The sequence below is a fragment of the Colletotrichum graminicola genome (genome assembly GCF_000149035.1).
Source record: "Colletotrichum graminicola M1.001 genomic scaffold supercont1.14, whole genome shotgun sequence".
Lineage (NCBI taxonomy): Eukaryota > Fungi > Ascomycota > Sordariomycetes > Glomerellales > Glomerellaceae > Colletotrichum > Colletotrichum graminicola.
In genome coordinates, this window is record NW_007361018.1 from 155,358 (window position 1) to 178,384 (window position 23,027).

The following is a 23,027-nucleotide window of genomic DNA, read 5'->3' on the forward strand; positions in this document are numbered from 1 at the left end:
GTCATTATTGCACTATAATCATAGAATACGCCCAAACGCCGGTACCCGATCACCGATGGGGGCCTCATTATAGTATCGAACCTTCAATGTCGCCGGCCGAACCTTCAAGGGGTATAATCGCTTCAATCGCCGGGGTCCCCAAACCGTGTCATTATTTCTTTTTCTGGAGCTTCTCCTTCTCCATGTTCTCCGTACAGACTGGGCAGAACCAGGTGCCGTTGGGCTCGCTCTTAAGACCTACGCACGACCAGTGGAACCACTCATAGGGGCAATCCTCGTTGTCGCACGCCACCATGTCCCCAAAGCTGACGTTCTGGCACGTGCAGTACTTCTTGTCGTCGCCAGCCTCATCATCTTCGGCATCGAGCATGCTGTCGTCGCCATCGCCATCCTTGCCGTCGCGCGTGGGTGTACCGCTAGCACGGTCTATACGACTGCGTTCGCCGTCATCACCACTTCCGCTCTCGGCATCCGACAGCTCGCTGTCCGCTGTCGAGGCGGGTGAATTGCGACTTCCAGGGGCCTTCTTCACGCGGGATAGTGACGATTTGTTGCTGTTAACGGGCTTCTTCCGACTCCCTGCACCAGGAGTCCCCTTCCTCACGCCAGACACGCTTGACGCCTTGATGGATGATGATCTGGGACCAGCACTGCCCGCTCGTACAGTGCCGTTTGGTCCAGTAGTGGTAGGCCCTTTTGGTGTGCCTGGGCCCAGAGACGAATGTCTTGCCAGATTACTTGATGTTGTGGGTAGGCTGCCCAATCCAGAGATGGATCGCGGTCCCCTTTTAGGCGCGCCACTTCCCGGACCTGCCGAACTCTCTCGCGCTTGACGGTTGAGTATCATGCTTGCAGCAGGCGTCGCAGGGGCAGAGGACGCGTGCTGTTGAGACTGGGCGTTGCGAATCTGAGGGTTTCCTGCGCGCGCCGTAGTTGGACTCGAAGAGTTGACGATTGGGTTCAACGGTGCTGGGGTAATGGCTGCTCCCACAAGGTGACTAGCAGGATTGACAGACCGACCGGATGGTGCAGAGTGGTTCGCCGCGCTCGGCCGGATCAAAGAAGGGCATTCATCGGGGTCGTTGAAGCCGGGCTCTGCACGGTCATAAAGCATCTTGATATGTTGATCGAGGTTTCGTAAGTGCTTGTCCATAATGATCTGCAGCTTCTGCGTCAAGGCGATTTTCTCAGCGGCCAGCGTATCGGCACGACTGAAGTTATCACGCATCTGAGACCGCATAGTCTCCTCGCGAGGGTTTGCCTCGTGGCTGCCATTGGCCCGGATCCATTTCTGTATTTTTCCATCGCGGTCCTCGATCAACTTGACGCAGTCATAGTACTGGCGGTCCCTGTCGGCGATTTCATCTTGTAGGAAGCGGATCTCTTCGGGGAGATTTTGGACGCGGTTGAGCCAGTCGTCGAGGATGATGGCCGGATCGAGGGCCTCGGCCGTCGGCATCCTTTTGACGAAGTCGATGGACAAATCGTCTCTAGGCATCTTTGTGTTAACGACGAGTTCCCCAAACACCCCGCGGCTGGGTAAGCAAGCGTTCGTTGACGGGTAGGGAACAAGCGGGCGACGAGACGGACGACGACGACAAGGTGCTCGGCAAGGACCACAAAGAAGGAGTGGGAGCGGGAGGTTTTGTATGCGGCCAAGGCAGTGTTCTTGTTCGAGGACGAGGACGAGGACGAGGGGACGAGATAGGTGCGTTGATAGCAGATCGGGGTGACGTGTATGGAGTGACGAAGGCCTCGTGAACCAAGGTCATCAAGATAAAGAGGGACAACGGAAGGTAAGAGGGTATTGGAGCAAAGCAGAATAGAGGCAGAGGTGGGGAGAGCAGAGAGCTAGCGGCAGGTGGGAATAGTGGCACACAGAACGACGGGGGCGGCGCGGCGCGGAACGTCCACCGTCGAAGGCTTCGGTGTGATGACCGAAGAAGGCGTAGAGCAACTGATGATGGTATGCTTTGGCTGCACTTGCCCTGTAGAAGGCGATGACAGAAGAGCCTTGGACAGGAGAGACTTTGAGAAAAGAGACCCCGACCACGATCCTCCGCAACGAACGAAGTGACTAGCTTGGCTCACCTAACGAGTTTCAAGACGGATCGGCTGAAGGGAAGGTCGACAAGAGCTCTCTGTCTCTGTCTCTCTCTGTCTGTCTGTCTGTTCAGCTGTGGTGGGCAAGGCGAGGCGAGATGAGGCGAGTCGAGTCGAGACGACGGAAGGGCCCTTGCTCGTGATCCTGGAATGTTTTTTTTTTTTTTTTTACGGAGCAATGAAAATGTCCCCTGCTGGGAAAGGTGAACTGACGGGACGTGATTTTTTTTTGTCCCTCAGGGACGCGAGGGTGGGGTGGAAAAGGCTAGAATCACGTTGTGCAATGGTGGTCAGTTCGACTTGGGGTGGTTGCGTTGGGTTTGGTGGCGGGCAAGTTTGCGAGGCTGTAACAGAGTGGTGGGAGCTGGTCTTGCCAGTGGACCACGCTCATCGGCGAGTCAAGCGGAGACGGGAGTTCTAGCCTCCGATTTTCAGGTCACATTTGGGCTCCTGCACGCTGGGCTCAAGCACACCTAGATTCATCCGATTGGATTCTGGGTTGTTTAATATGGGTCGACAAGTGCAACTGCTTTCAGTGTCTTCATCCAATTACTAAGGCGGGTAAAATCTAAAGAAGTCCAAATCTCGGATTCCCAGTTGTCCCTCGCACTTTATCTTGGGGGGAGGAAAAGAAGGAATGAATAGGATAATGCAAAAGTGCGGCATTCCTGGGATTAGATCCGAGGCAAGTTATACTGTACGTCCTGGCCTTCGATGTTTGAATGTGCTACTATGTAGAATGTGGTGTACCTACTGCGCCACATAAAGCCTGACCAGGCATCTACAGTACCGGCTCAGAAGTCTGGCTACATCGATAAGGATAACCCAAAGAAGAGTTGAAGAGAGGACCCATTAATAGCTCGAGGTCACTACACAGTGCGCTACGAAGGCCTTATGGCTTAGCCACCCACTGTAGCTTGTGATTGGCTGTCCTTATTTCTGTGAACAGACTTTTGAGCCAGTACTGTACTTACATGGGTAGGTAGGTAGGTACCTAGTCGTGAGAACCGCGCAGCCACACCTCTGGAACTCATTTACCGGTACCTAGTGCCCTGAAGTGGCCAAGCTGCCTTGCAGCCACCAGCGGCATGCTTCCCCGGCGCCTGTCGCATCTCATCCAATCGTGCAGCCAGCCTTTTGACGAAATCTTCCACATACATCTCGAATCAACAACAGACGACTTCGCCTACAGTTTTGAAAATCAGACCTTCGCCAATAACCCCTTAGAAGACAAACGTAGCCCCTGAAGCTGGCAAACCCGGTTTGCGGCATACTAACGCGATCTGCGCCGAGCTGCTTCACCGCTGAGCAAGAGCAAAACTCATCTCACTTGGCCATCCAAGAACCCCACCTTTCAACCTCACAATAGATCGAGGGCCTCAAGCTTTATCCCGGCCGCTCCGGCGGGACGCCCGTCGCACATCATCATGGACACAGACGCATACCGCTTCCGAGTTCCCAAACCGAACTATTTACCACACAGATCCGACAAAGATGACATTGTTGAAGAATACGTCCCCCTGGGCCAGGCCAGCGATCTCGACAATGCCAAGTACTACGCCAAATGCAAGCGCATAGCCGAGGAAACGGGCATCACGCGGCCAAAGGGTTACAATGTCTCCTTCCACTGTAATCCCGAAATGGAAAAGCACCACTTCGGCCAGACCCATCCCATGAAGCCTTGGAGGCTCACCCTCTCCAAGAGTCTCATCTACTCCTACGGCATGTCCTTCGCTATGGACAACTACATCTCTCGAGCCGCCACTTACGAAGAACTAAACGACTTTCACTCGGACGACTATCTGGACTTTTTGGGGACCGTTCTGCCAGAGCCTGTTCCGAGGGATGTTGATAACACGAATCCCGATCTCAAGTTCAACCTTGGCGGCTCCGACTGCCCTTTGTTCGAGGGTCTCTACGACTACTGCTCTATGTCGGCGGGCGGGTCTCTTGACGCCGCGAGAAAGATCTGCTCTAACCAATCCGACATTGCCGTATCATGGGGCGGCGGCTTGCACCACGCCAAGAAGGCCGAGGCATCTGGCTTCTGCTACATCAACGACATCGTCCTAGCCATTCTGCAGCTGTTGCGTTGCTTTCCCCGCGTACTCTACATCGACATAGATGTGCATCACGGAGACGGTGTAGAGGAGGCCTTTTACTCCACAGACCGCGTCATGACGGTCTCTTTCCATAAATACGACCCCCTCAACTTCTTCCCTGGCACCGGTGGTCTCGATGACAATGGTCCTAAGAACGAGCATAACCCGGGAGCGCACCATGCCATCAACGTTCCCCTAAACGACGGGGTTACCGATGATCAGTACAAATGGCTTTTCGAGAACGTCATTGGTAAATGCATGGAGAAGTTCCGACCCAGCGCCATTGCCTTGCAGTGCGGCGCCGATTCACTCGCCGGTGACCGTCTTGGACGCTTCAACCTTCAAGTTCAAGGCCATGGTGCATGTGTTGAATTCTGCAAATCGTTCGGTGTGCCCATGATTCTTTTCGGTGGCGGCGGATACACACCTAGGAACGTGGCTCGCGCCTGGGCGTTCGAGACGAGTATAGCTATTGGCTGCCAGGACAAGATTGACCCCATTATTCCTGTACATGCCCCGTGGAGAGAGCAGTTCAGATACGAGGAGTTGTTTCCGACATTGGAGCAGATTCTTGGAGAGCCCCGTGTGAATAGAAACACGCGAAAGCGCCTCGATGACGTGCTCCAACATGTGGTGGAACAGCTAAGGTTCGTCCAAGCAGCCCCGAGCGTTCAATACCAGGTCATTCCGCCCGACCTGGGCGGTCTTAGGGACGATGTTGAGGCCAAGCTCAAGGAACAGCGCGAGGCCGAGAACGACGCTGTCCGGAAACAGCGCGAGGAAGCCGCCGGACATGCTATGGAGTATTGATGAAGGGCGGGATGGCTCTTCTGGAGAACCAATGGTGTGCTCGGTTATCAAGATTGGCGTTCATGGAGTAAGAACGGTACCGGAGGGTCTGGTCATTCAGAAAAGAATTGTCGTGTTCAGAACATATAACCCTGGCGACCTGAAAACAACAGTAACTATTAACTGACCGAAGAAGGAAGTTTATGTCCACCGCGCTGCGGATGAATACGTAATACCTCTTCACACGTTCGACTTGGAGACGGTCAAGCTCCCGCGGTGTTACTTTTCGCATGGCCGACTTCCTTCCTATGATTACTGCGAGACGAATGCAAGGGAGGGGGACGGCATTGTTGCGGTATGACAATCAGAAGAAGAGGGCCCCTTCGTAAGCCGGGCTACAACCCCCCAATTGACCAGTGAAGACCGCCAAGATGGCAAACGCCACTAATCTTAATCAATACCGAATCATGCAACGGCCAGGATGTTCGGGCAAAAGCTATATGATGTATGACGGTGTTCGCGTTGGGCAGGGCAACTTCAGATGCGGTCCGTTCTTGGGGGCCAATACCGCATCCTACCAATACCAAAGTGGCTTAGGCCATTCAGCAAGACAAGGAAATGGGATCGAGACGAGGGTGATATCGCCGTAACGTTGAGCCGGTTGTGGTGTACCCATATACGCGCATCCGACGACTAGCAATGAACGACAATGGAGTTTACAACCCCGTCCCTATGTACCTGGATCACTACCGTCTCCCTTTTCCTGCAGGAGTGGTGCCACTTTCCTGCGTAGCTAGATCCCGCGCTGTGCTAGAAAGAACCCCGGATGCTCATCCAAGCCGACTAGTGCATATAAAGATATTCGCCGTCCTCGACCTCGTGAGTACATCTTCCAAAAAAAAAAACGCAAGGTCTCCCTATTTTAGATCACGGGCTGGCCCTCCATCGACGCAATACATAGACGACCTTTTCACGGCTCGGCCTCTTGGCTCTGGTCCCGGCCGGCATCCTTGGCCTCATGACGCCCGGCGGCCTCGCCCGGCGCGCCGTGGACTGGAGCCAATGGAAGCCCGGCATGAGCTTCCAAATCGTCCTTCACCACCCCATCACGGCCGAGTCGTTAGCAGACGTTGTCCCCGCCGAGGCCGCAGTCTGGGACATTGACCTGCAACACGCAGCGGACTACGACAACATCATTCCCACCCTTAAGGTCAGTTTGGATCCATGGAAAATCGCTTACCCATGTTTTCCTTGCCCCCCCCTCTTCGACACGGTTACTGATACTAGAGATAGTCAGCTGGCAAGATAGTAATCTGCTATTTCAACGGTGGCGCCGTCCAAGACTGGGACGAAGACCTCGACGCATTCCCCGCCGACGTCATCGGCTCGTCCCTCAACCCGCCTTATACAGACGAGCGCTACCTCGACATCCGGGACGCCCGCGTCGTGGATCTCATGAAGCGACGCCTTGAGCGGGCTGCCGACATTGGCTGCGGCGGCGTGGACCCGGACAACATTGACGCCTGGGCAGAGGTGAGCCCTCTTTCGCATTCTCATTTCTTTTTCCCCGGCTAAAAGAGGTTAATGAAACAATCATAAAGGACGGTGATGACCCGACTGGCTTCGGCCTCGCGCCCTCGGACTACGCGGCCTACACAATCTCACTCGCCGCCCACGCACACACGCTCACCACGGCTTCCTCCCGGCCCCTTCTCCCGGGCCAGAAGAATGCGCCTGCGATTGCGCCCGAACTTTCCTCCGTCGTCGACTTCGCCGTGCTAGAGACGTGCCTCGGCACCCGGACCACGGACGAGGTGGAGCCCTTTTGCGCGGACTTCCGGCCATACGTTGAAGCCGGGAAGCCTGTCTTCCAGATCGAGTACCCGACGAGCGTCCGGGACGACGCCGAGATCGACCTGGAGGACTACAATTATTTCTGCGTGAACAAGAACGGTAACGAGGGGTTCAGCGAGGTATTGAAGCACGCGAGCGAGCAGATCGACGGATGGGGCCAGTTCTGTGGACTGGGAATGACCGGGGGCATATTCGAAACGCCAACCGTCGACGAAGATGAGGAATGAATAAGTGTGCGAGGTTTGCGAAGTCAACATCTGGTTGTCGGAGCAATTAGGGGTCGGCAAATTGACGTCTGGAAAGGAGCTTCTTCTGGAGCGCAAAGGGCTCTTTTGGGGGGGTAATTACAATTCATGTATTATACTATTCCTATGATGTAGTACATAACCTGTGTCAAATTATAACACCTAGAAGTGACCAAGGTTTCAATACACCATGCAGGGCATGCGATGCAAGTGGCGGCAGCAATACAGATAGTCGTTAGCCTGGAAGAAGCCCTCCCAAGCCCCCAACAACGCAACAGAGGCCTTCTCGGGCGGTCTCAGTTGTGGGCCTCAGCCTCCTGCTCCAGCATCTTGGACTTCAGCCTCCGGGCCTTGACCGCCACGTACCCGACTAGCATGACGCCGACGGCGAAGCCGGCCGAGAGCAGAATGACGTTGACCGGTACGGGGTCGCCACCGAACGTCTGGTGAAACAAGACGTCGAGCCCGGACTGCAGAAAGTTGAAAAGGCCCGACAGGCAGATGATGGTGCCGTATACGGTACCAAAGGTCTCGAAGCCGAACACCTTGGCACTGTAGTCGGACACGGCGGTGTAATAGAAGGGGCGGTACAGCACAAAGAGGCAGACCTGGATGTACGCCGCCCACGTGTTGTTTATGACGCCCAAGACGCCAATGGTGGTCGCGGTGGTGACAAGGGCGGCGAGCACGGTGACAGTGCTGGTGTGGTCTAGGAGCACGCCGATAAAAGGGATGGAGAGGATGCCCCCCACCGGAAGGGCAACGTCGAAGAAGTTGTTGATCTCGACGGCCTTGTCGTGGTCGCCAAATATGGCCTCGTACTGGGCGCGGACGGTGGCGACGAAGTAGTTGATGCGTAGCATCTGGATGACGGTGAACATGCAAATGAGTATGAACCACGGCGAGGCGATCTGCTGCAATGCAGTGCGGTTGTGCATCACGCCCCAGATACCCGACGTCTCGTTCTTCTTCTCTTCTTCCCTGCGGTTCTGTTTGTCCGCCCTTTGGGTGCCCAAAAGCTGCTCGATGTCGGCGACGACGGTCTCGCGCTGGCGGCGTTCCTCCCGGAGGAGCGCCGTGTTCTCGTCGACCTGGTCGTCGTACAGCGCCGGATCGGCGTCGTTCACCGCGGCGGTCTCCTCCTGGAGCTCGACTAGCTCTCCCACAGTCTTGTACGACTGCTTAGGCATCAGCGCAAACTGGGCGACGATTATGAAGAGCGGAACGACCAGGTAGACTTTGAAGAACTTTTCGTGGCCAAAGGTCCCCTCGGTCGCCTGGTAGATGAGGCGGTAGACCAAGAACAGCGCGCTGGAGGCGTCGAAGGCTCCCGTCAGGAGGGCGAGGATGAGCCCAGAGTGCTTGGGGAAAGCGTTGGACAGCTGGAAGGATGAGATATAGGTGAAGGGGCCGCCGAGAGCGAGCGCGAGATACCCGATGAGGAAACCGTCGAATGGCAGACTCTTAGCATATGCCATGAGGAGCGAGCCCACGGCCAGCAAGAAGCCGCCCACGATTCCGCAAACGCGAGGTCCTGTATGGTCAAGCAGGGCCCCGACAGGCAGAGCAGCGATGTTGGTGCCGACGGCCGCTACTGTGAACATCAAGTTGAGATGGATCTCAACGCATGTGTCGTCTGGAGCCGTGTTGGGATCGTCGGCGGAGCAGATGTCGCCGTAGGCGCCTTCACGTTTAAGAACCGGCTTCAGTGCCGCGAAGCCGAAAGCAACACCGGCCGCAAAGAGGCAGTAGAATACCGCGACCACGACTTGAACTAGAAGCGCGGCGTTAGCGATTACATGCGTGGGTCTCAAGAGCAAGTCATCGATCAAATCGTCCAACAACCAACGGCCGGCGATCGTAGGACAACATACGGATTCTCTTCCATTGCGGAACTTCAAAAGCACCGACTGCAAGGACAGTATCGGGCTTGTTCGCCGCGGGATACCACTCGTCGGGTAGAGGGTTGAAGGTCAGCCTTCCGGCCCGTACGCTCGACGCATCGCTGCCTCGTCTCGAGCCCTGCGCTTGAGGAAGGAACTGGAACGTCTCGACTGATGCTACGCGGTTCAGCGACATGGCGGAGCTGTTTGAGACGGATGAGCGACCGTCAAAACTTGGGGCAGCCCTGAAAAAGAGTGACGACTGTTGATGATGGCAAAAGCCTTGCCTGGAATAAAGCTGTCTAGGAGCCGGCTCTTCAACAACGTCGGCCCGGGTCTATGATAGGTAGACGGAGCTGAGTTGTAAATGACTAGCGGAAAGGTATCTGACTCGACAATGGCACCCGACAGAAGTTGGCGAATTCGTTATTCGATGGGATATGAGGCAAGACGGGTAATGCTGTCAAAATGAGGTTTCTCTATATATCAATCGGCAGCGAAGCTTGCTTGAACTGAATGAAGATAACGCTTGCTGTTTTTACCTGCCGTGTCCAACTTGAGCCGCCATATGAACCACGCAGAAGAGGGATCAAAGTCAACTCAAGAAATGAGGAAACAGCAGGGATCTCGCAGGTATAGCCGACGGGGGTATCGTCGGGGCGAGCAAACGAGGATGGGTGACAGGCTCGGACAAGATTCCACCTGCGCAAGAAAACGTAGGATCGGTGTTTCGACTGGAGGGAATGTTTGGTAGAAGAACAATCAAGTGGCAATGCAAAGAAGTGGCGGATCGGCAAGGGGTTCAGAGACTGCTTAAGAGGGAAACGGAGATGGGTGCAGGCCGATGATTGCTTGTTGAACTCATAATATGAGAAAGAGGAAATAGGTAAAAGAATAACGTTGGAAGAGAACCTGTCAAGGATTTACTACCAATGAGAGGGAAGAAGCAGGCCAGACCGGACCACACCTAAGGTGTCATCTCGGGGTTGTTGTTTTCAATTTTTTTTCTTCCACTGCGACCTATCTTGCACTTCACCCCGCCTTTAGCCTGCTTGACTGGGCCGGGCCCGGCCTGGCCCGGACTTGGCCTGCCATACCCCTCGCACGCTGGTGGAGGTGGCGGCCCTTCCGATCCGAACAAGAGGCTGGAAAGATGGGACGGGACCTGCGATTCGCGGATGAATGAATGAAAACGGATGAAGGAATATAACAGTCATGTGGCCCTTTTCCTTGGGACACACATGCACATGACTGACCCCAACCAACCCAACGCGGCATACCGCGAAACTGCAAGAGGGCGTTCAATTTGCTCTGGGAGGGGGGCACGGGATTAGCGGTAAGACATCTTACATAAAGTAGCCGTTTCTGAGCGACGGTGAAGAAATTACAGATCGAACGTCACCCGTCACTCCGGCGAGGGAGGAGAGGCGAAATCTCAACAGCCGCCGCCGCCGGATGCCGAACAAAAGACCGGGAGGGAAGGAAAGCCTTTCTCGCTGCTTCTAAATCAGGCGCGTCGTTCCCCGCCGAACTCAGCGGCCGGGGGGGGTTTAAGGAACTACAGCTGCAAGAAGGCGTGGGTTGGAGACGAAGGGAAGTCAAGATGGCGCGCACTGGAGAGACATTTCCGATGAAACCGGCGCGGGAGAGCGGATACAGCGCCTCTGCTAGGTACTCCATACATAGTACATCAGCCCGGTGCTATCAATCCCCCATTGGTTCCCGCTCTTCATTCGTTTCCCCACTAACTATTCACCTACGGATAAGGTACCTTGATTTCCACCTCGATTGACGCTCGACATCGTCAAGTAGGACGCCTCCACCCTCACTCTGTTACATAATTTTGCCCTACCGGTATAGAATAGGAAACCTTTTTTATCAACGCCACCTCGCGACATTGTCCAACTGTTGGGGGTGTGCATGTAATGTGGAGGACTTTTGTATTTCCATATATCTGTAGGGGCATCTACTTGTATTGCTAGCCACCAGTAGCGTAGTGTGGCACTGACCTCGTTTTACCCTGCTGACACATAGGAGGCACTCAAGTGACAGCAGCGGGAATAGGCATCAATTGTAGCGGGGCCATGCTAATCGAGAGCTGTTTTGCCTGTTGCCCGCGTGCGCCGATGGGAACCGCGTAACCCGGTCGAGGCAGATGAACTATCTATCCCGCAAGACACAACGCGATGCGAAACAACTCTCCAAACACCTGATCCTTACATCGCATCTGTCTGGACCTTGACACCGACCCATGTCTTTGCGCATGCGTCAGCAACAAACCACATACGGGGAGCACTGATGGATGTTGGCCTCCGGCCCGATCGGCGTCGGCGGGTTGCGGTTTGCAACGGCTGCTGACCGGCGGCGTCCGCCTCGTCACACCCCGGAGAGGTCCAACCTCGACCTTGGATTAGCCAGCACTTTACCCGCTCCACACTCGACATGGCGGTCCAACTCGGTACAATGCCACGCTCACTAAGTAGGTTGATCGTGAGCAATGGATTAAAGAACTAACGTTGTGTCGGCAAGCAATACACAAAGCGGCTTATAAGGGTACCCCCAACGCCCGCGGGCTTCGATCAATCATTGTGAGGCCCCCCACCCCCGCAAAAACAGTGAAAGCACAATGGCAGGCAAACGGGGTTAGACAAAGGAAACGATGCGTCAAGGTGACAATGTGCCGGCGAGGGCTGCCGTTCAAACTCCGCCCTTCCCCAATCTCCCGTCCATTCTTGTGCAAACTACCCGAGTCGAGAATTATCTCTAACATCCTATCAAGTTCGTAGTTTCCCCTCGGCGCAAGTCGGTGCCTCCCCGCGTAAGAAAACGCCTCATGATCGTAAGGCGGTCGTCGCAGATCGTGGCTCGAGCTAACAAGGGCCGAGTCTCGCTGATAGAAAGGAGATGTCTGTTCCGGCTCGTTGTGAATCCAAGGTAGTTCCGGTTGCAGCCCTCGGGCAGTTGTAGCCTTCGGCTGTTGACCCCCCTCTCCATCAATCGCTCCAACTTTTCCTCTCCAAAAGTCTCTACGGCTCGAATAGTATGCACACAAATTAGAAAAAGGCCATCGCAGATCGTGAGCGGAAGTTAATCAGTCGGTCGATGGCAGCCATGTCATGCCGATCCGTCGAAATTCTAGAGGTATTCACGAGAAACAAAAGCCAATAGTCCACCCCAATTGTCGTCTGGTTGTGGGACTTTACTTGAAGAATCGGATGGTGGCCTTTCCATTGCCGGAAATGGCCGTCTGTGGCATGAACATTAGTATAGCATACAGGTGTACAAGGTGCAAGAGTATCAACTTACAGTGCAGCCAGTGCCACCTCCAGTGTAAACGCCGTCAATGAGCGCGCACTTGCTGTTAACATCACCGACGATCTCAACGTTGAAATCGAGCTTGGCGACCGAGGTGGGTGCGTTGTTGAAGATGGAGATGTACGTGTTGCCGTCGGCGCTCTTGCCAGTACCAACGTTGATGGGCGCCCAGTTACCAGCGCCAAGAGGGTCCAAAGAGCTCTTCCAAACACAAGAGTCCTCGGCGCTGTAGCCGGCCTTGTTGACATAGTACTGGGCGGTGGTAGGGCTGCCGTCCCAGACGTAGTAGTCGGAAGAGAGCGGGTTGGTCAGTTCCAACGTCTGGCCAGGCTGAGGAACGGTGGCGATGACCATGGACTCGGTACCAGGGTAGTCGGTACGGCAAACACTGACCTGCTGGTCGAGGTCGTTCTTCACAGTGACACCGCCGGCGCCGGGTTCGCAGAGGGTTGTCTTTTCGGGTCGGGTGAGCTCCAGGAACCCGTTGCTGTTGCAGTAGATTCCACCGATGGACTGCTTGGTCGCACCCTGGGCGGAAGGCCACTGTGTCTTTTGGTAGCCAACACCGCAAGAGTACGAGCAGAATGACTTCTTGGGGCATGAAGAGTCACCCGAGACGGCGGTCTCGATGAAAGAGATGACCGCATCGCCAATGCTGTAGTCGGGGGTTTTCTGGATGCCGGTCCAGCCGCCGGTACCGAGATAGTCAACGGGCACCGCACCGTAGTCGGAGGGGAAATGGGAACAAGGAATCGTGCCACTGGGGAATTCGGAGTCGACACCGCCGCCACTGGAACCTCCGCTTGGGGACGCGGTGGAGGTGGGAGCTGCCTTGCTCGAAGGAGAGGGCGACGGAGTCGGGGTCGGGGTCGGGGTCGGAGTCGGCGAGGGGGTGGACTTCTCAACCTTTGCCTCGAAGAATTGGGCATCCTTCGAAGGCTGGGGGGACTTGGAGGTCGAAGCAGGAGGGAGAGGGCTCGAGCTGGGGGTGGTCTCGCCAATGACGACGTACAGACCGTCTTGAATACCCTTCTTCGCCTCCTCTTCACTGATGGGCGTTCCTCCAAGCTCATAGGTGGTCACGGTAGGGCCGTTCTCGTACACGACGACGACGTCTCGCTTACCAATAGGCGAGGCGGCATCCTTCTTGACGTGGTGGTGACGGTGGTTGTGGGGTTGGGCCACAACACCGGCGGCAAGGGAAGCCGCGATTGCAATGCTGGTGATGGACCTCATCGTGTTTGTTATATATGTTCTGAGAGCATGTCAGCGCACTTCATCGCAGGGAGCAGAAGATGGCATCTGGGAACGGGACGAGTGCGATGCGACAAGATGCGAAAAGGGCGCCATGGCATTGGCATATGAATCGAGGCGGGAGAAATATGTTGTTTGGCATTGCGTGTCGCATCTTTCGACTCGACAAATCGTGTTCCACGGTTTGCGTCGCGCGCTCGATTGGGAGAGGGGCCTCTTGCGTAACTCACCCTTATTCTCGTGAGGGATCAGAAATTGAAGTCGAGAATCGTTCGATGTGTCCGATTAGGCTTGTCGTTGAGAGAGGGATCGAAACGGAACTCGAGTTGGTAGGTGGTGGTAGGATAACGAATGAATGTTGACTCGGATTCAAAGGAGTGTAAGTGAGAGCGAACTCTCTAGTTGGAAGAATCAACACGATGAACGAGAGTGAAGAGCTCAATAACCATGAGAGAGTGAGCGAAAAGAGGGAGAAGGGGAGAGTAAAGTGGAGGGAAACAGGGTAAAGAAGCCATGTCGTGGGAACCCCCCCGGGAAATTAGGTAGGCAGGGAAGGCCAGGGACGACAGGTACCAGGCCATACAAGCCACCCGGGGGGGCCCTTCCCAAAGTCCAAGACCAGTGGCCATACTCTGTACCCCAGTGTGCCCAGGCACTACCTACCTATTAAACTACCAGAAAGAAGACGATCCGCTGCAGGTACGGCGGCCAGGGCTTGCAACGCTCGCTAGGGCACTGCCTCGTGCGCCGTCACTGTGCAGGAGGTAGGCGCGCATCCCCAAAAGGGGAAGGAAAGGGGGTTATCTCCCAAAGAGGGGCTAGCGCATTATTAAAATTGGTGGTTCCTGGCTCCAGTTATTTGCGTTGACATGCACGCGCAGGGCAACGAGGATGGGTCCACGCAGCCTACACTACATACGCAGCAGTAGTAGGTAGGTACCTAGCTGTCGAGCCAGCGCACCCTCCAGCAAACCATGTACGAACACATACAAAGGTAGGTAGGTGGTGCTGGTACTGTGGTACTCGCAATCTCTCACATTTGTGTTGTTGCCCATGGGATCCTAGGGCCACTTGAGTTAAGGTGCACACAACATGAAGCCTGGACCACGGGAAAGCAGGCTCGGAAGATGTACCTACCTATAAACCCCCTCATTGTTCTATGCGCCGTGGGTCATACGAGGAAACTCGACCGGGGGGTGGGTGGCCCTTCCAGTTCGGAGAGAACAGACTGAAGCGTTGGCAGCCGTTGCATTGCATTGCATTGCGCTACGCCGCTGAGTTGCGCCGCGTTGCGTTGCAGTAGCAGTGGCAGTAACGGTGACAATGGCGACTCTTCTTCACTGTTCGTAAACTACCCAAGTACCAGACAGTTGTTGCTCTGTGCAACTTGCACCTCTAATTGTGTTGTGTTCCCATAAGATTGGTGCGCAAGGCTTTCCCAGGGACCTTCCCGTCTTACTGCGTGCCGTTGCCGCTACATACTGCATGCTCCCACCGATGTCATCCGATCCTCTTCTGGCTCGGCTTCTCAGAAGTTCATCCCATGCCGAACAAGAGGATGCGTGTGTGAAGAATGGAAAGGACAAAAATAATACAAGGCGTCACCCATATACATATACGATAGCAGCGATTAACGTCCGTCACCGCCAAACCCGCTATCACGTGCCAGGCCATCCACCTACTACACCACACCATTGTCAACCCCTTTCTCGGACCCCGTTATGTACAAAGTATGCATGTTTCGTTCCCTGACTCTAGCGGCACGCGGGCTGCTCCCAAGGGATATGTTGTTCAACGGTGAAGAGGCAGATGCAGATAAGCGCGGCTGGCCGAATGACGATCACCATACATTGCCATTGAATTGAATCCGACTGCCAACTGGATTACTCAAAATCCCTGCCTCGATACAATTCAGCCTGAACCTAGCCTCCCGCCGTGTCCTATATACCTAGTAAGTCATATCAACGCCCCTTCCTCGACCTTCTGCAGTCGAACCAGCCTCCCTTGGCACAATCAAAGAACCCTGCTTAGGGAAACCAATCCCTGCTCGCGCGAACCACGGGCTGGCTTTTGACAGCTTTGCTCAATTTCCATGCTCCTCACTTGGCGATATTCTGCCCGGCGCCTTTACCCAATGAGCCCATGAATCCACAAGTCTAATCCCCCGAGTCCAGGCTCATTTCCTTGGTGTTCGCTTGGCTGACAATCGTTTTGTTGCCGGCCGCTGTTACTTATGGTCACCTCACATCTTGATTCGCTGAAGAGGAGCAATACCCGATGGCGCCCCCAACGGCTAGCCATCCTGTTCGAGCAACCACGGTTCCCTTTGATATGGTGCCCTTTCCATTAACGACTCATACAACCGTATCCGTACCTTACGGAGTACTCAGTTTGATTTCCGTTTCCCACAATGGCTCTACCTCATCACGTTAGGCGCTAAGCTGAGCAGCACGCACTCAAATGAACTTGGGCTCCCGGCCGACGTTACTGTCGGTAATGGCGGCCATAGTCAGGCACACCGCACACACCCCATTGTCCACCGTCAGGAGAGGCTTTCGAGAACGCAAGCGCCGTTGACCAGGGTTGAAGAACAGATCCGCGATGAACCTTCATTCTGTGCACGTACACATCAACGCCGTCTGGTCTGGAGAATCCTGACGTGATCTGATGCTGGGGCAGCTAGCTGTTGATGGATCTCAAGTCTGATGGTGGCGCTTGCTTCACCGCGGCAAACCCTTGGAGATCGCTGGTGACAAAAGATGCAAATAATATAAACCCACGTGTTGTTGCCAACTCTCGTCAGCCCCTGCTCCGGCTTCAGCTCCAGCTTCTTCCATGATTTGGCGAGTGACTCCAACGACAAATCTTAATCATGATTGCGATGGCGTCAGCCAGCCAAATCGCTCAGTGGTGTTGTCTCCCCCAGCCTGCCACAGAAATAAGGGGGTGGGGGGGAAGGAGGTATCACCAGGCTTTCGCTCATTTCGCCTATAGAGTACCCAGAGCGCCGTTTCCCAGAGCGCCGCGGCCTACGGGCAAGCCACAAAATACCCGTACTCACTTAATCAACAACAACAATATCGGAAGCCGCAACAATGAGTTGGACGGTGCTCTACTACCTATCGGTAACTGAACACTGCAGGACGACAAAGCCAACGGGTTCGATCGCGTTGCCCGCCACCCGGCATCCATCCAAACAATAGCCGGAACGGCGTCCTGACCCATCGTTCCTCATCCAAATCATGGTCGCCAAGGCGAAGGAAACAATCAGGCATGGGGTGCCTGACCAAGCTTCGATCATGGCCACAGCATCACCCATGCGCCGAGATGCTGAGTCCTAGAAATTCCAGAGTCAGGATGCAGAACCCTTTTTGCCGTTAGATGCCACCCACCTACGTATCCCAGCCGTGCCGTTTCCCCCTCGTCTCATTTCGGCCATGACGTCCGCAAATCCACACCCCAATTTCGGAAGATACGATCGATCTGCGCTAAGGCGAAAAGCAATGGCCGCAGCCACTACTGCCTTTGAACCTGAAACAATGAAACATCGACAACTCTTCTGGAGGGTCCAGGCCTGCACGGCTTTTCGTTCTCGACAGTCACGACACCAAGCAAGGACCTTCCAGAGGTCTGTGACTGACAGAGAGGGACTGCGCACCCACCCCCTCTTCTCATCGGCTTGAGCGACAGTGCTGTCTCGACGCAATCCGGCCTCCCCACTTCGCGTCAAAGGTGATCGATCGCTCAACGGCTGGTTGGGGTTTGCGCCGTGAAGCATGTCACCAACTTCTCGAAACCAGCAGGAAACCCCCACGTCGGAAGTTGGGTGATCTTGAACCTAAGCAGGACCTTCACTCATGTCTTCCCAAGGCAACCGGTATGCCTCCCCTTTTTCCGAGTCGGAAACATTCCTGCGGCGCGCCAGGCCCATACCAGCGGGATGACGCACTATGCGCTTGGCCGCCTGAGCCAGAATAGTCGTGCCCGACTGTCTAGAGCCCTGCGGGACGGGACCGCCGTTGTTTTGACTAGAGACATTACGCAGAAACAGGAGGCGGTCCTCGGGACAAGGAATGGCTGTCGCGGTATTGCGTGCCGGTTCCACTGGTTTCTTCGGCTGGGTGTGTCATTGTTCCCGTTTTACGAGCGTCCTTCACGAGCGCTGAGCTACCCACCTATTGGGCTTCCAATGTTGGGTTCCGCACCAAATCGTACTCAATCTCAGCAACGCCCATCGATTTGACCGCGGATAAAGTATATCCTTTCACGAGTCCTCTCAGGTTCGGTCCGGGACTGTGAACAGCACCGCAGGGAGATTTCAGTGAATTCTGCATACGGCCGCTGGCAGTCAATGCCGGTTGTGGCTGAGCTATGCATGTACGTTATACATATGTATATATATGATGGGCAAGCCGTTAGCTTCGTTGCAATTGCGGCGAATTCTGACGAGGGGGGAGTCGCTCGTCCACAACCACAAAAGAATATTCGCCTTTCTTGACTAGCAAAAATAATGTATGGCCTCGTATGATCGACTTCCCCTCGTTGTATGAGGGGAGGCGTTACGATCGCGATTCAGGAGAGAGGGGAGCGGTGAGTTCTCCCTTTGACCCTTCGGCGGAACGTCCCATCCCTCGAAGCAGGTTCAAGGGGGAAAAGTGCGTCTGTCTAGCGCAATCAACGCATATGCACAGGTCTATCTAGGAGATAAACCCCTCGTGTCATGTTGAGGCATGTATGGCCCTCAGGTATCCCTCGAAGCAGCTCGAAACCTGCACTGCCGACTGCCAGTTCCGGGCGGGCTTGTCTCTTGAATGAATGAGGGAGCAGATAGTACCAGGATGAGCCGCGGTGCATCTCGTGGGAAGCTGACGAGACAACTCGGACAAGCAGACGCGAATCAAGAAGCACCGACATCATGTCCATTAACGCCTTCTCCAGCCCGTCTATAAAGTCAGGAAAAGCTCTACTATTCTCGCCCCCTATCAAGGAAGACCAACAACAGTCATGGGGCTAGCATTTCTGCAACGACCGCTATAATACAATAAGAGGGAAACGACCCGGTAACATGATCCTCCAGAAAACTACCAGAAGAGAAATGTTCGTCGTGTCGGCCTTCGGGCGTGCCCCGCGCTGTGACAAAGGCCCCAAGTTCCTACTACGTACGAATGAGGCCATGTATGACTCTGAAGTCAGAAACTTTTTTTCCGTGTCGAGGCACACCGTCGCACACCTACCAGTGTCCCCGAAAAAAAACGCCTCCCCCCGGGACGGGATGTCCTGCAAGTAATGAGATAGAGAGGCAGAAGGATCGGTGAGATCAAAAGAGAGATGAGAAATCAAGACCGCCGACAATGAGTGAAAACGCCGATTCGTCCTCCTGCCGCGGCATGAGGTTCCTCTTTCCGCCTTGCTCCCCACCAGAAACATTTCGTCGTTGTTACATAGGTGATAGGTTGCGCAGATGGCTGAGAAGTGCCGTCATCTGTACCTGCGTGTACTGCTTCATGCTTTGACCTCTGTCGTTTCGGCGTCGCGGGCCTCGAGCTGCTTCTTCAACCCAGTAACTTCACTCGTGAGCAGTCCAATTTGTGCCTGCTTCGCGCTCTCCGCTTTCTCAAATGCCGTGACCTTGTCAGATAGCTGCTTAACCTTGTCTTCGAGGCTCTGGATGTACGCCCAAACACCGGGGTCAGTAGCAAACATGTTGCCACCGTTTTCGGCCCCGGGCTGTGTTCCGCTTGAGCCACGGTTGTGAGCGGCGGCAGTAGGGGCTGCGCCAGCTTGTGTTGCGGGAGCAGCAAAAGCTATAAATCAATATTAGCATGGATTCAAATAAACCAGTTGCAAGCAACCTGCTGAGGTGGTAGAACAACCTGGCGAAGTGTGTCTGTCTGAAGGCCTACGGCCATAGTGTTGCTGCTGGAACTGCTGGGTGAGGCTTGGCGAGCGCTGTCTCGCAATGTTGTTTGTGTCGTGTCCAGGGCTCAGGGGCTTCGGACTTTCTGTCATACCGCTTTGCGAGTAAACAGAAGCGCCGCTTACGGGTACCGAAGACACGCTTGTGTTGGTCGTGTGAACTCCAGCAATGCTGTTGGGCATGCTCGGAGACGTGTTTGAACTAGTCACGCCTCGATCCACGTTCGGCGGGTAGAGCCCGCCTGTACCAGGTCTAGGGCCTGCAGGCGGGTACGTCCTGGAATGGGTATTGTATCCGTCGATGCTGCCTTGTCCACCCGCAGCATGCTGAGCCTTGATGCTCGGCAGGCTCAGACGTCTCTCCTCTTCTGTCATATCTTCCTCGTTCCCATAAACTATGCCGGCCATGGAGTCGTCGCCATCGTGCATGCTCGTGCCATCCATATCATCCGTCTCGGCAAAGCTACCCATGCTAGACCGGCGGCCGGCACAACCACCAGCACCTTTGCTGTGTCGGGCCAGCGCATCGCCCCTAGCAAATTTACGATCGCACTTGGGGCACACATGAGGCTTCTCACCGGTGTGAAGTTTGCTGTGGCGTTTCAAGTCATGAAGGCGCCGGAATCGCATGTTGCACTCTTGGCATATGTATGGCTTCTCCTGGCTGTGCGTGAGCAGATGGCTCTTGAGATTGTGATGACGCGTGAACTCGGTCTCGCAGAACGGGCATTTGTGCTTCTTGCCCGACTGTGTAGGGGAATCGTGCCCTGGGGACGGCATGGGGAAGCTCATGCCGCGTGTCGGGGGTGCGGGCATCATAGTAGCGGCTTGAAGCGATCCTGGGTATGACAGTGATCCGGGTATGTTCTTGTCGTCATGAACCGGAGTCGGGTGCAGCGGCTGGTGCTGGGGCTGATGCTCCGACTGATGCTCGGATTGATGGTCATGCTGGAGCTCTGGCTGGTGCTCGATTTGGTTCTCGGGTTGATGCTGGAGCTGGGCCTGGGGCTGTTGTTGTGACTGTTGTTGCTGTTGCTGCTGCTGCTGCTGCTGCTGCTGCTGCTGCTGCTGCTGTTGTTGCTGATTTTGCTCGTTGCTCTTGGAATCAACATCCATTGGGCCCGGGCTAGTCGTCATAAGGGCGCTTGCTATGCTGGCCGAATTCGTCACGCCCTGGGGGCCAGCTTCCGAAGCTTCCGCCGGCGCATTGCTGGCCTGTGGCAATGCCACAGCCTCGGGCGCCTTTGTGGAGGCTTCCATGGAAGCCGTGGGAGCTTGTGGCGCGTCGTCGGCTCGACTCATGGCAGCAACACTGCCGGCAAGGACAGAAAGAACAGAATGGCCGGGGTTGTCGCTTGACGCAGGCGGGTTCAGGCGCTGTTCGCGCTTGCGCTCTTCTTCGAGATGCTCCAGGGCGGCCGCAGCTGTCAAGGGCGTCGGCGAGCGGCGCGACGAGGCCAAGGCAAACCGAGCGGATTTCGTGGGAGAGGGATAGTCGGCAAAGGGGATAGCGGCTGGGACAGCGCCGTCGACTGGGGGGTCAATGACGGACGTTGGCGATGTTGGGGTGGATTCGCGCGCCCTCTTGAGTGACTTGGTGCGAGTGGGATCTCCTCCAAGCGCGAAAACGTCTGATGCGACAGGCGTCGTCGCTGCCAGAAGAGGGGCTTCGGTCGCGATGGGACCGTTATCCGAGGCCATGGGCAGGCGAAAGCATCAAACGCGATAATTATGCTTGTTATTATGGGAATGGAAGCTCCAATGCGACCGCGTCGTTGTTGATGATCAAGGACGATTCATGGGAGCTTCGAGTCGTTCAGCCACAGGTGGCGGTTCTTTTGGTGGACGGACTCAGGACCCCCGAATTGACGGCACGAGCGGACAAGTCGCGGTGGAATGTGGCGGGAGCGACGACGGTCGAATTGAAATACGGCCGACGCAAGCAGATTCAATAGCAAGTGTGCAAGTGGCCTTTTGGAGGATTGGAAAGGTGCGCAAAAGCCGTGACGAGACTAGACCTGGCTGGCAAAGTTGACGTCGAGGAAGAGAGGAAAAGAGAAGTGAAGTCCAAGTGTGGCAGAAGCTGGAAGGAAAAGGGAAGGGTGGAGGGCGGGTGCCGGCAAGAAAGAGTAAGGCAAGGCAAAATGGTCAGAAAGTGAGTGAGAGGTGTGACGGCGTGTCTGCGAATGAGGGCGTGTTGGGGCTTGCGGTCTCTGCCACAACAGCAGGCGGCGGCGGCGGCGGCAGACGGGGAGGTACGGACGCACACTGGGGCGGGCGGCACGCTAAGATAGGGACGAGGTACCCGCGTACTCTTGTCCGCCTACCAATCTACCTAGCTCGGTAACCTACCTACCCACCTACCTACCTCACCACAGTGTATCTGGTTTTCTTAGGTAAGACGCTGCAACTGCGACGGATAGACACCGGGACATAGGACGCAAGGGGCGGGAATCTGGGGAGGGGAGGTTACATGCCTCGCTTTTCACCCACAAGTGGAACTCGAACCCAGCTGTGAACCTCATGCTCGCCTGTTGCCGTTGGCGTTGCTGCATCTGCAACGGGTCTTTGGAACACGCAAGATACGACTGCCTACCTATTTTACATGTACAGACAGTACAGATATTTGCGCATGGGGAGGGATTCCCGTTGGAAGCTGGATGTGGCCAGGACGAGTATCTTGCTCTTACCTGAAGGACGGTAGGTACCTGACAGAATCGACTACCTACCTACCTACCTACCTACCTACCTACCTACCTACCTACTGGGGTTCGAGGATTGGTACTTGTGGCCGTGTGTGAGTGGCTGTACGCACGCGATACATCGCCCACCCATTACGACTCTTACCTGCCCCCAGCAGTGGCTTCTCATCAGCCCCAAAGGAAGGGGAGGGAGCCACCCTGCGCAGTAAATAACGGGCAGGCAGCCGAGCAAGAGGTACCTAGAGCCGCACGCCCACACACAAGCACGGGCACGGCACAGGCACAGGCACAGGCACAGGCACGGTCGCCGCCGCACTCAACTCATATTCGCCGCACTTACGGATACTCTTGGCTGCTCCGGCATTCGGGTTAAGCCACGCTCTCCAAAGTACCTAGGATTAGTTGAGTTACCCCGACACTTCCAGCGCCTTCGACTCCACAGCGACAGCGACAGCGACCCCCCGGGATTGGTCTCGAGAACCGTGCAATCAGACGCGGAAGCTGAAGCAGAAGGAGGGCAAGACCGCCGCAGTTGAGGGCAGATGTGCCTTTCCGTGTGGCTCATGATGTCAACCAAGGCTGCCGAGAACGAGATGGAAGAGCCAATGGCTGACAATGGTGGAATACGACGACGCCCTGGGACCCGGACGAGGGTCGAGGGGTTGAGGGAAATGGAAGGGAGGAGACCTGAGGGGATGGAGCCTGGCTTTCCGAAGAAAGCAGGGACCCACGCCCTTTCAGCCCCCGCAGTGGCTGTGCTGAGAACACTGTGAGCAAGAGCATCCCCCAGCCTCTCCCATCTAGGTAGGTATCTCTCTCTCCCTCCTCCTTGAGTTCTCGCTGACGCACATGAGTGGTGAGTGG

The 23,027-nt window shown here is 55.5% G+C and overlaps 7 protein-coding genes across 7 annotated transcripts; 2 read left to right on the top strand and 5 right to left on the bottom strand.

Moving 5' to 3' along the window:
- Positions 1-151: 151 nt before the first annotated feature.
- On the bottom strand, positions 152-1,498 carry GLRG_04400 (PHD-finger domain-containing protein; the record flags this gene model as incomplete). The annotated part of the gene is made up of 1 exon (XM_008095085.1): positions 152-1,498. One exon carries the CDS (start codon positions 1,496-1,498, stop codon positions 152-154), a length of 1,347 nt encoding a protein of 448 aa, XP_008093276.1.
- A 2,032-nt stretch (positions 1,499-3,530) lies between these two features.
- Positions 3,531-5,015, top strand: GLRG_04401 (histone deacetylase domain-containing protein; the record flags this gene model as incomplete). Its single annotated transcript, XM_008095086.1, has 1 exon — positions 3,531-5,015. One exon carries the CDS (start codon positions 3,531-3,533, stop codon positions 5,013-5,015), a length of 1,485 nt encoding a protein of 494 aa, XP_008093277.1.
- Positions 5,016-6,012: 997 nt separating this feature from the next.
- Positions 6,013-7,075, top strand: GLRG_04402 (endo alpha-1,4 polygalactosaminidase precursor; the record flags this gene model as incomplete). Its single annotated transcript, XM_008095087.1, has 3 exons — positions 6,013-6,204; positions 6,288-6,527; positions 6,596-7,075. The coding sequence occupies 3 exons, from the start codon at positions 6,013-6,015 to the stop codon at positions 7,073-7,075; spliced, it is 912 nt and encodes a 303-aa protein (XP_008093278.1).
- Positions 7,076-7,389: 314 nt separating this feature from the next.
- GLRG_04403 (major facilitator superfamily transporter) lies at positions 7,390-9,172 on the bottom strand (the record flags this gene model as incomplete). The annotated part of the gene is made up of 2 exons (XM_008095088.1): positions 7,390-8,867; positions 8,968-9,172. The coding sequence occupies 2 exons, from the start codon at positions 9,170-9,172 to the stop codon at positions 7,390-7,392; spliced, it is 1,683 nt and encodes a 560-aa protein (XP_008093279.1).
- A 2,020-nt stretch (positions 9,173-11,192) lies between these two features.
- Positions 11,193-11,420, bottom strand: GLRG_04404 (uncharacterized protein; the record flags this gene model as incomplete). The annotated part of the gene is made up of 1 exon (XM_008095089.1): positions 11,193-11,420. One exon carries the CDS (start codon positions 11,418-11,420, stop codon positions 11,193-11,195), a length of 228 nt encoding a protein of 75 aa, XP_008093280.1.
- A 755-nt stretch (positions 11,421-12,175) lies between these two features.
- On the bottom strand, positions 12,176-13,527 carry GLRG_04405 (beta-glucosidase; the record flags this gene model as incomplete). Its single annotated transcript, XM_008095090.1, has 2 exons — positions 12,176-12,223; positions 12,283-13,527. 2 exons carry the CDS (start codon positions 13,525-13,527, stop codon positions 12,176-12,178), a joined length of 1,293 nt encoding a protein of 430 aa, XP_008093281.1.
- A 5,520-nt stretch (positions 13,528-19,047) lies between these two features.
- On the bottom strand, positions 19,048-21,162 carry GLRG_04406 (uncharacterized protein; the record flags this gene model as incomplete). The annotated part of the gene is made up of 2 exons (XM_008095091.1): positions 19,048-19,349; positions 19,449-21,162. The coding sequence occupies 2 exons, from the start codon at positions 21,160-21,162 to the stop codon at positions 19,048-19,050; spliced, it is 2,016 nt and encodes a 671-aa protein (XP_008093282.1).
- Positions 21,163-23,027: the final 1,865 nt, after the last annotated feature.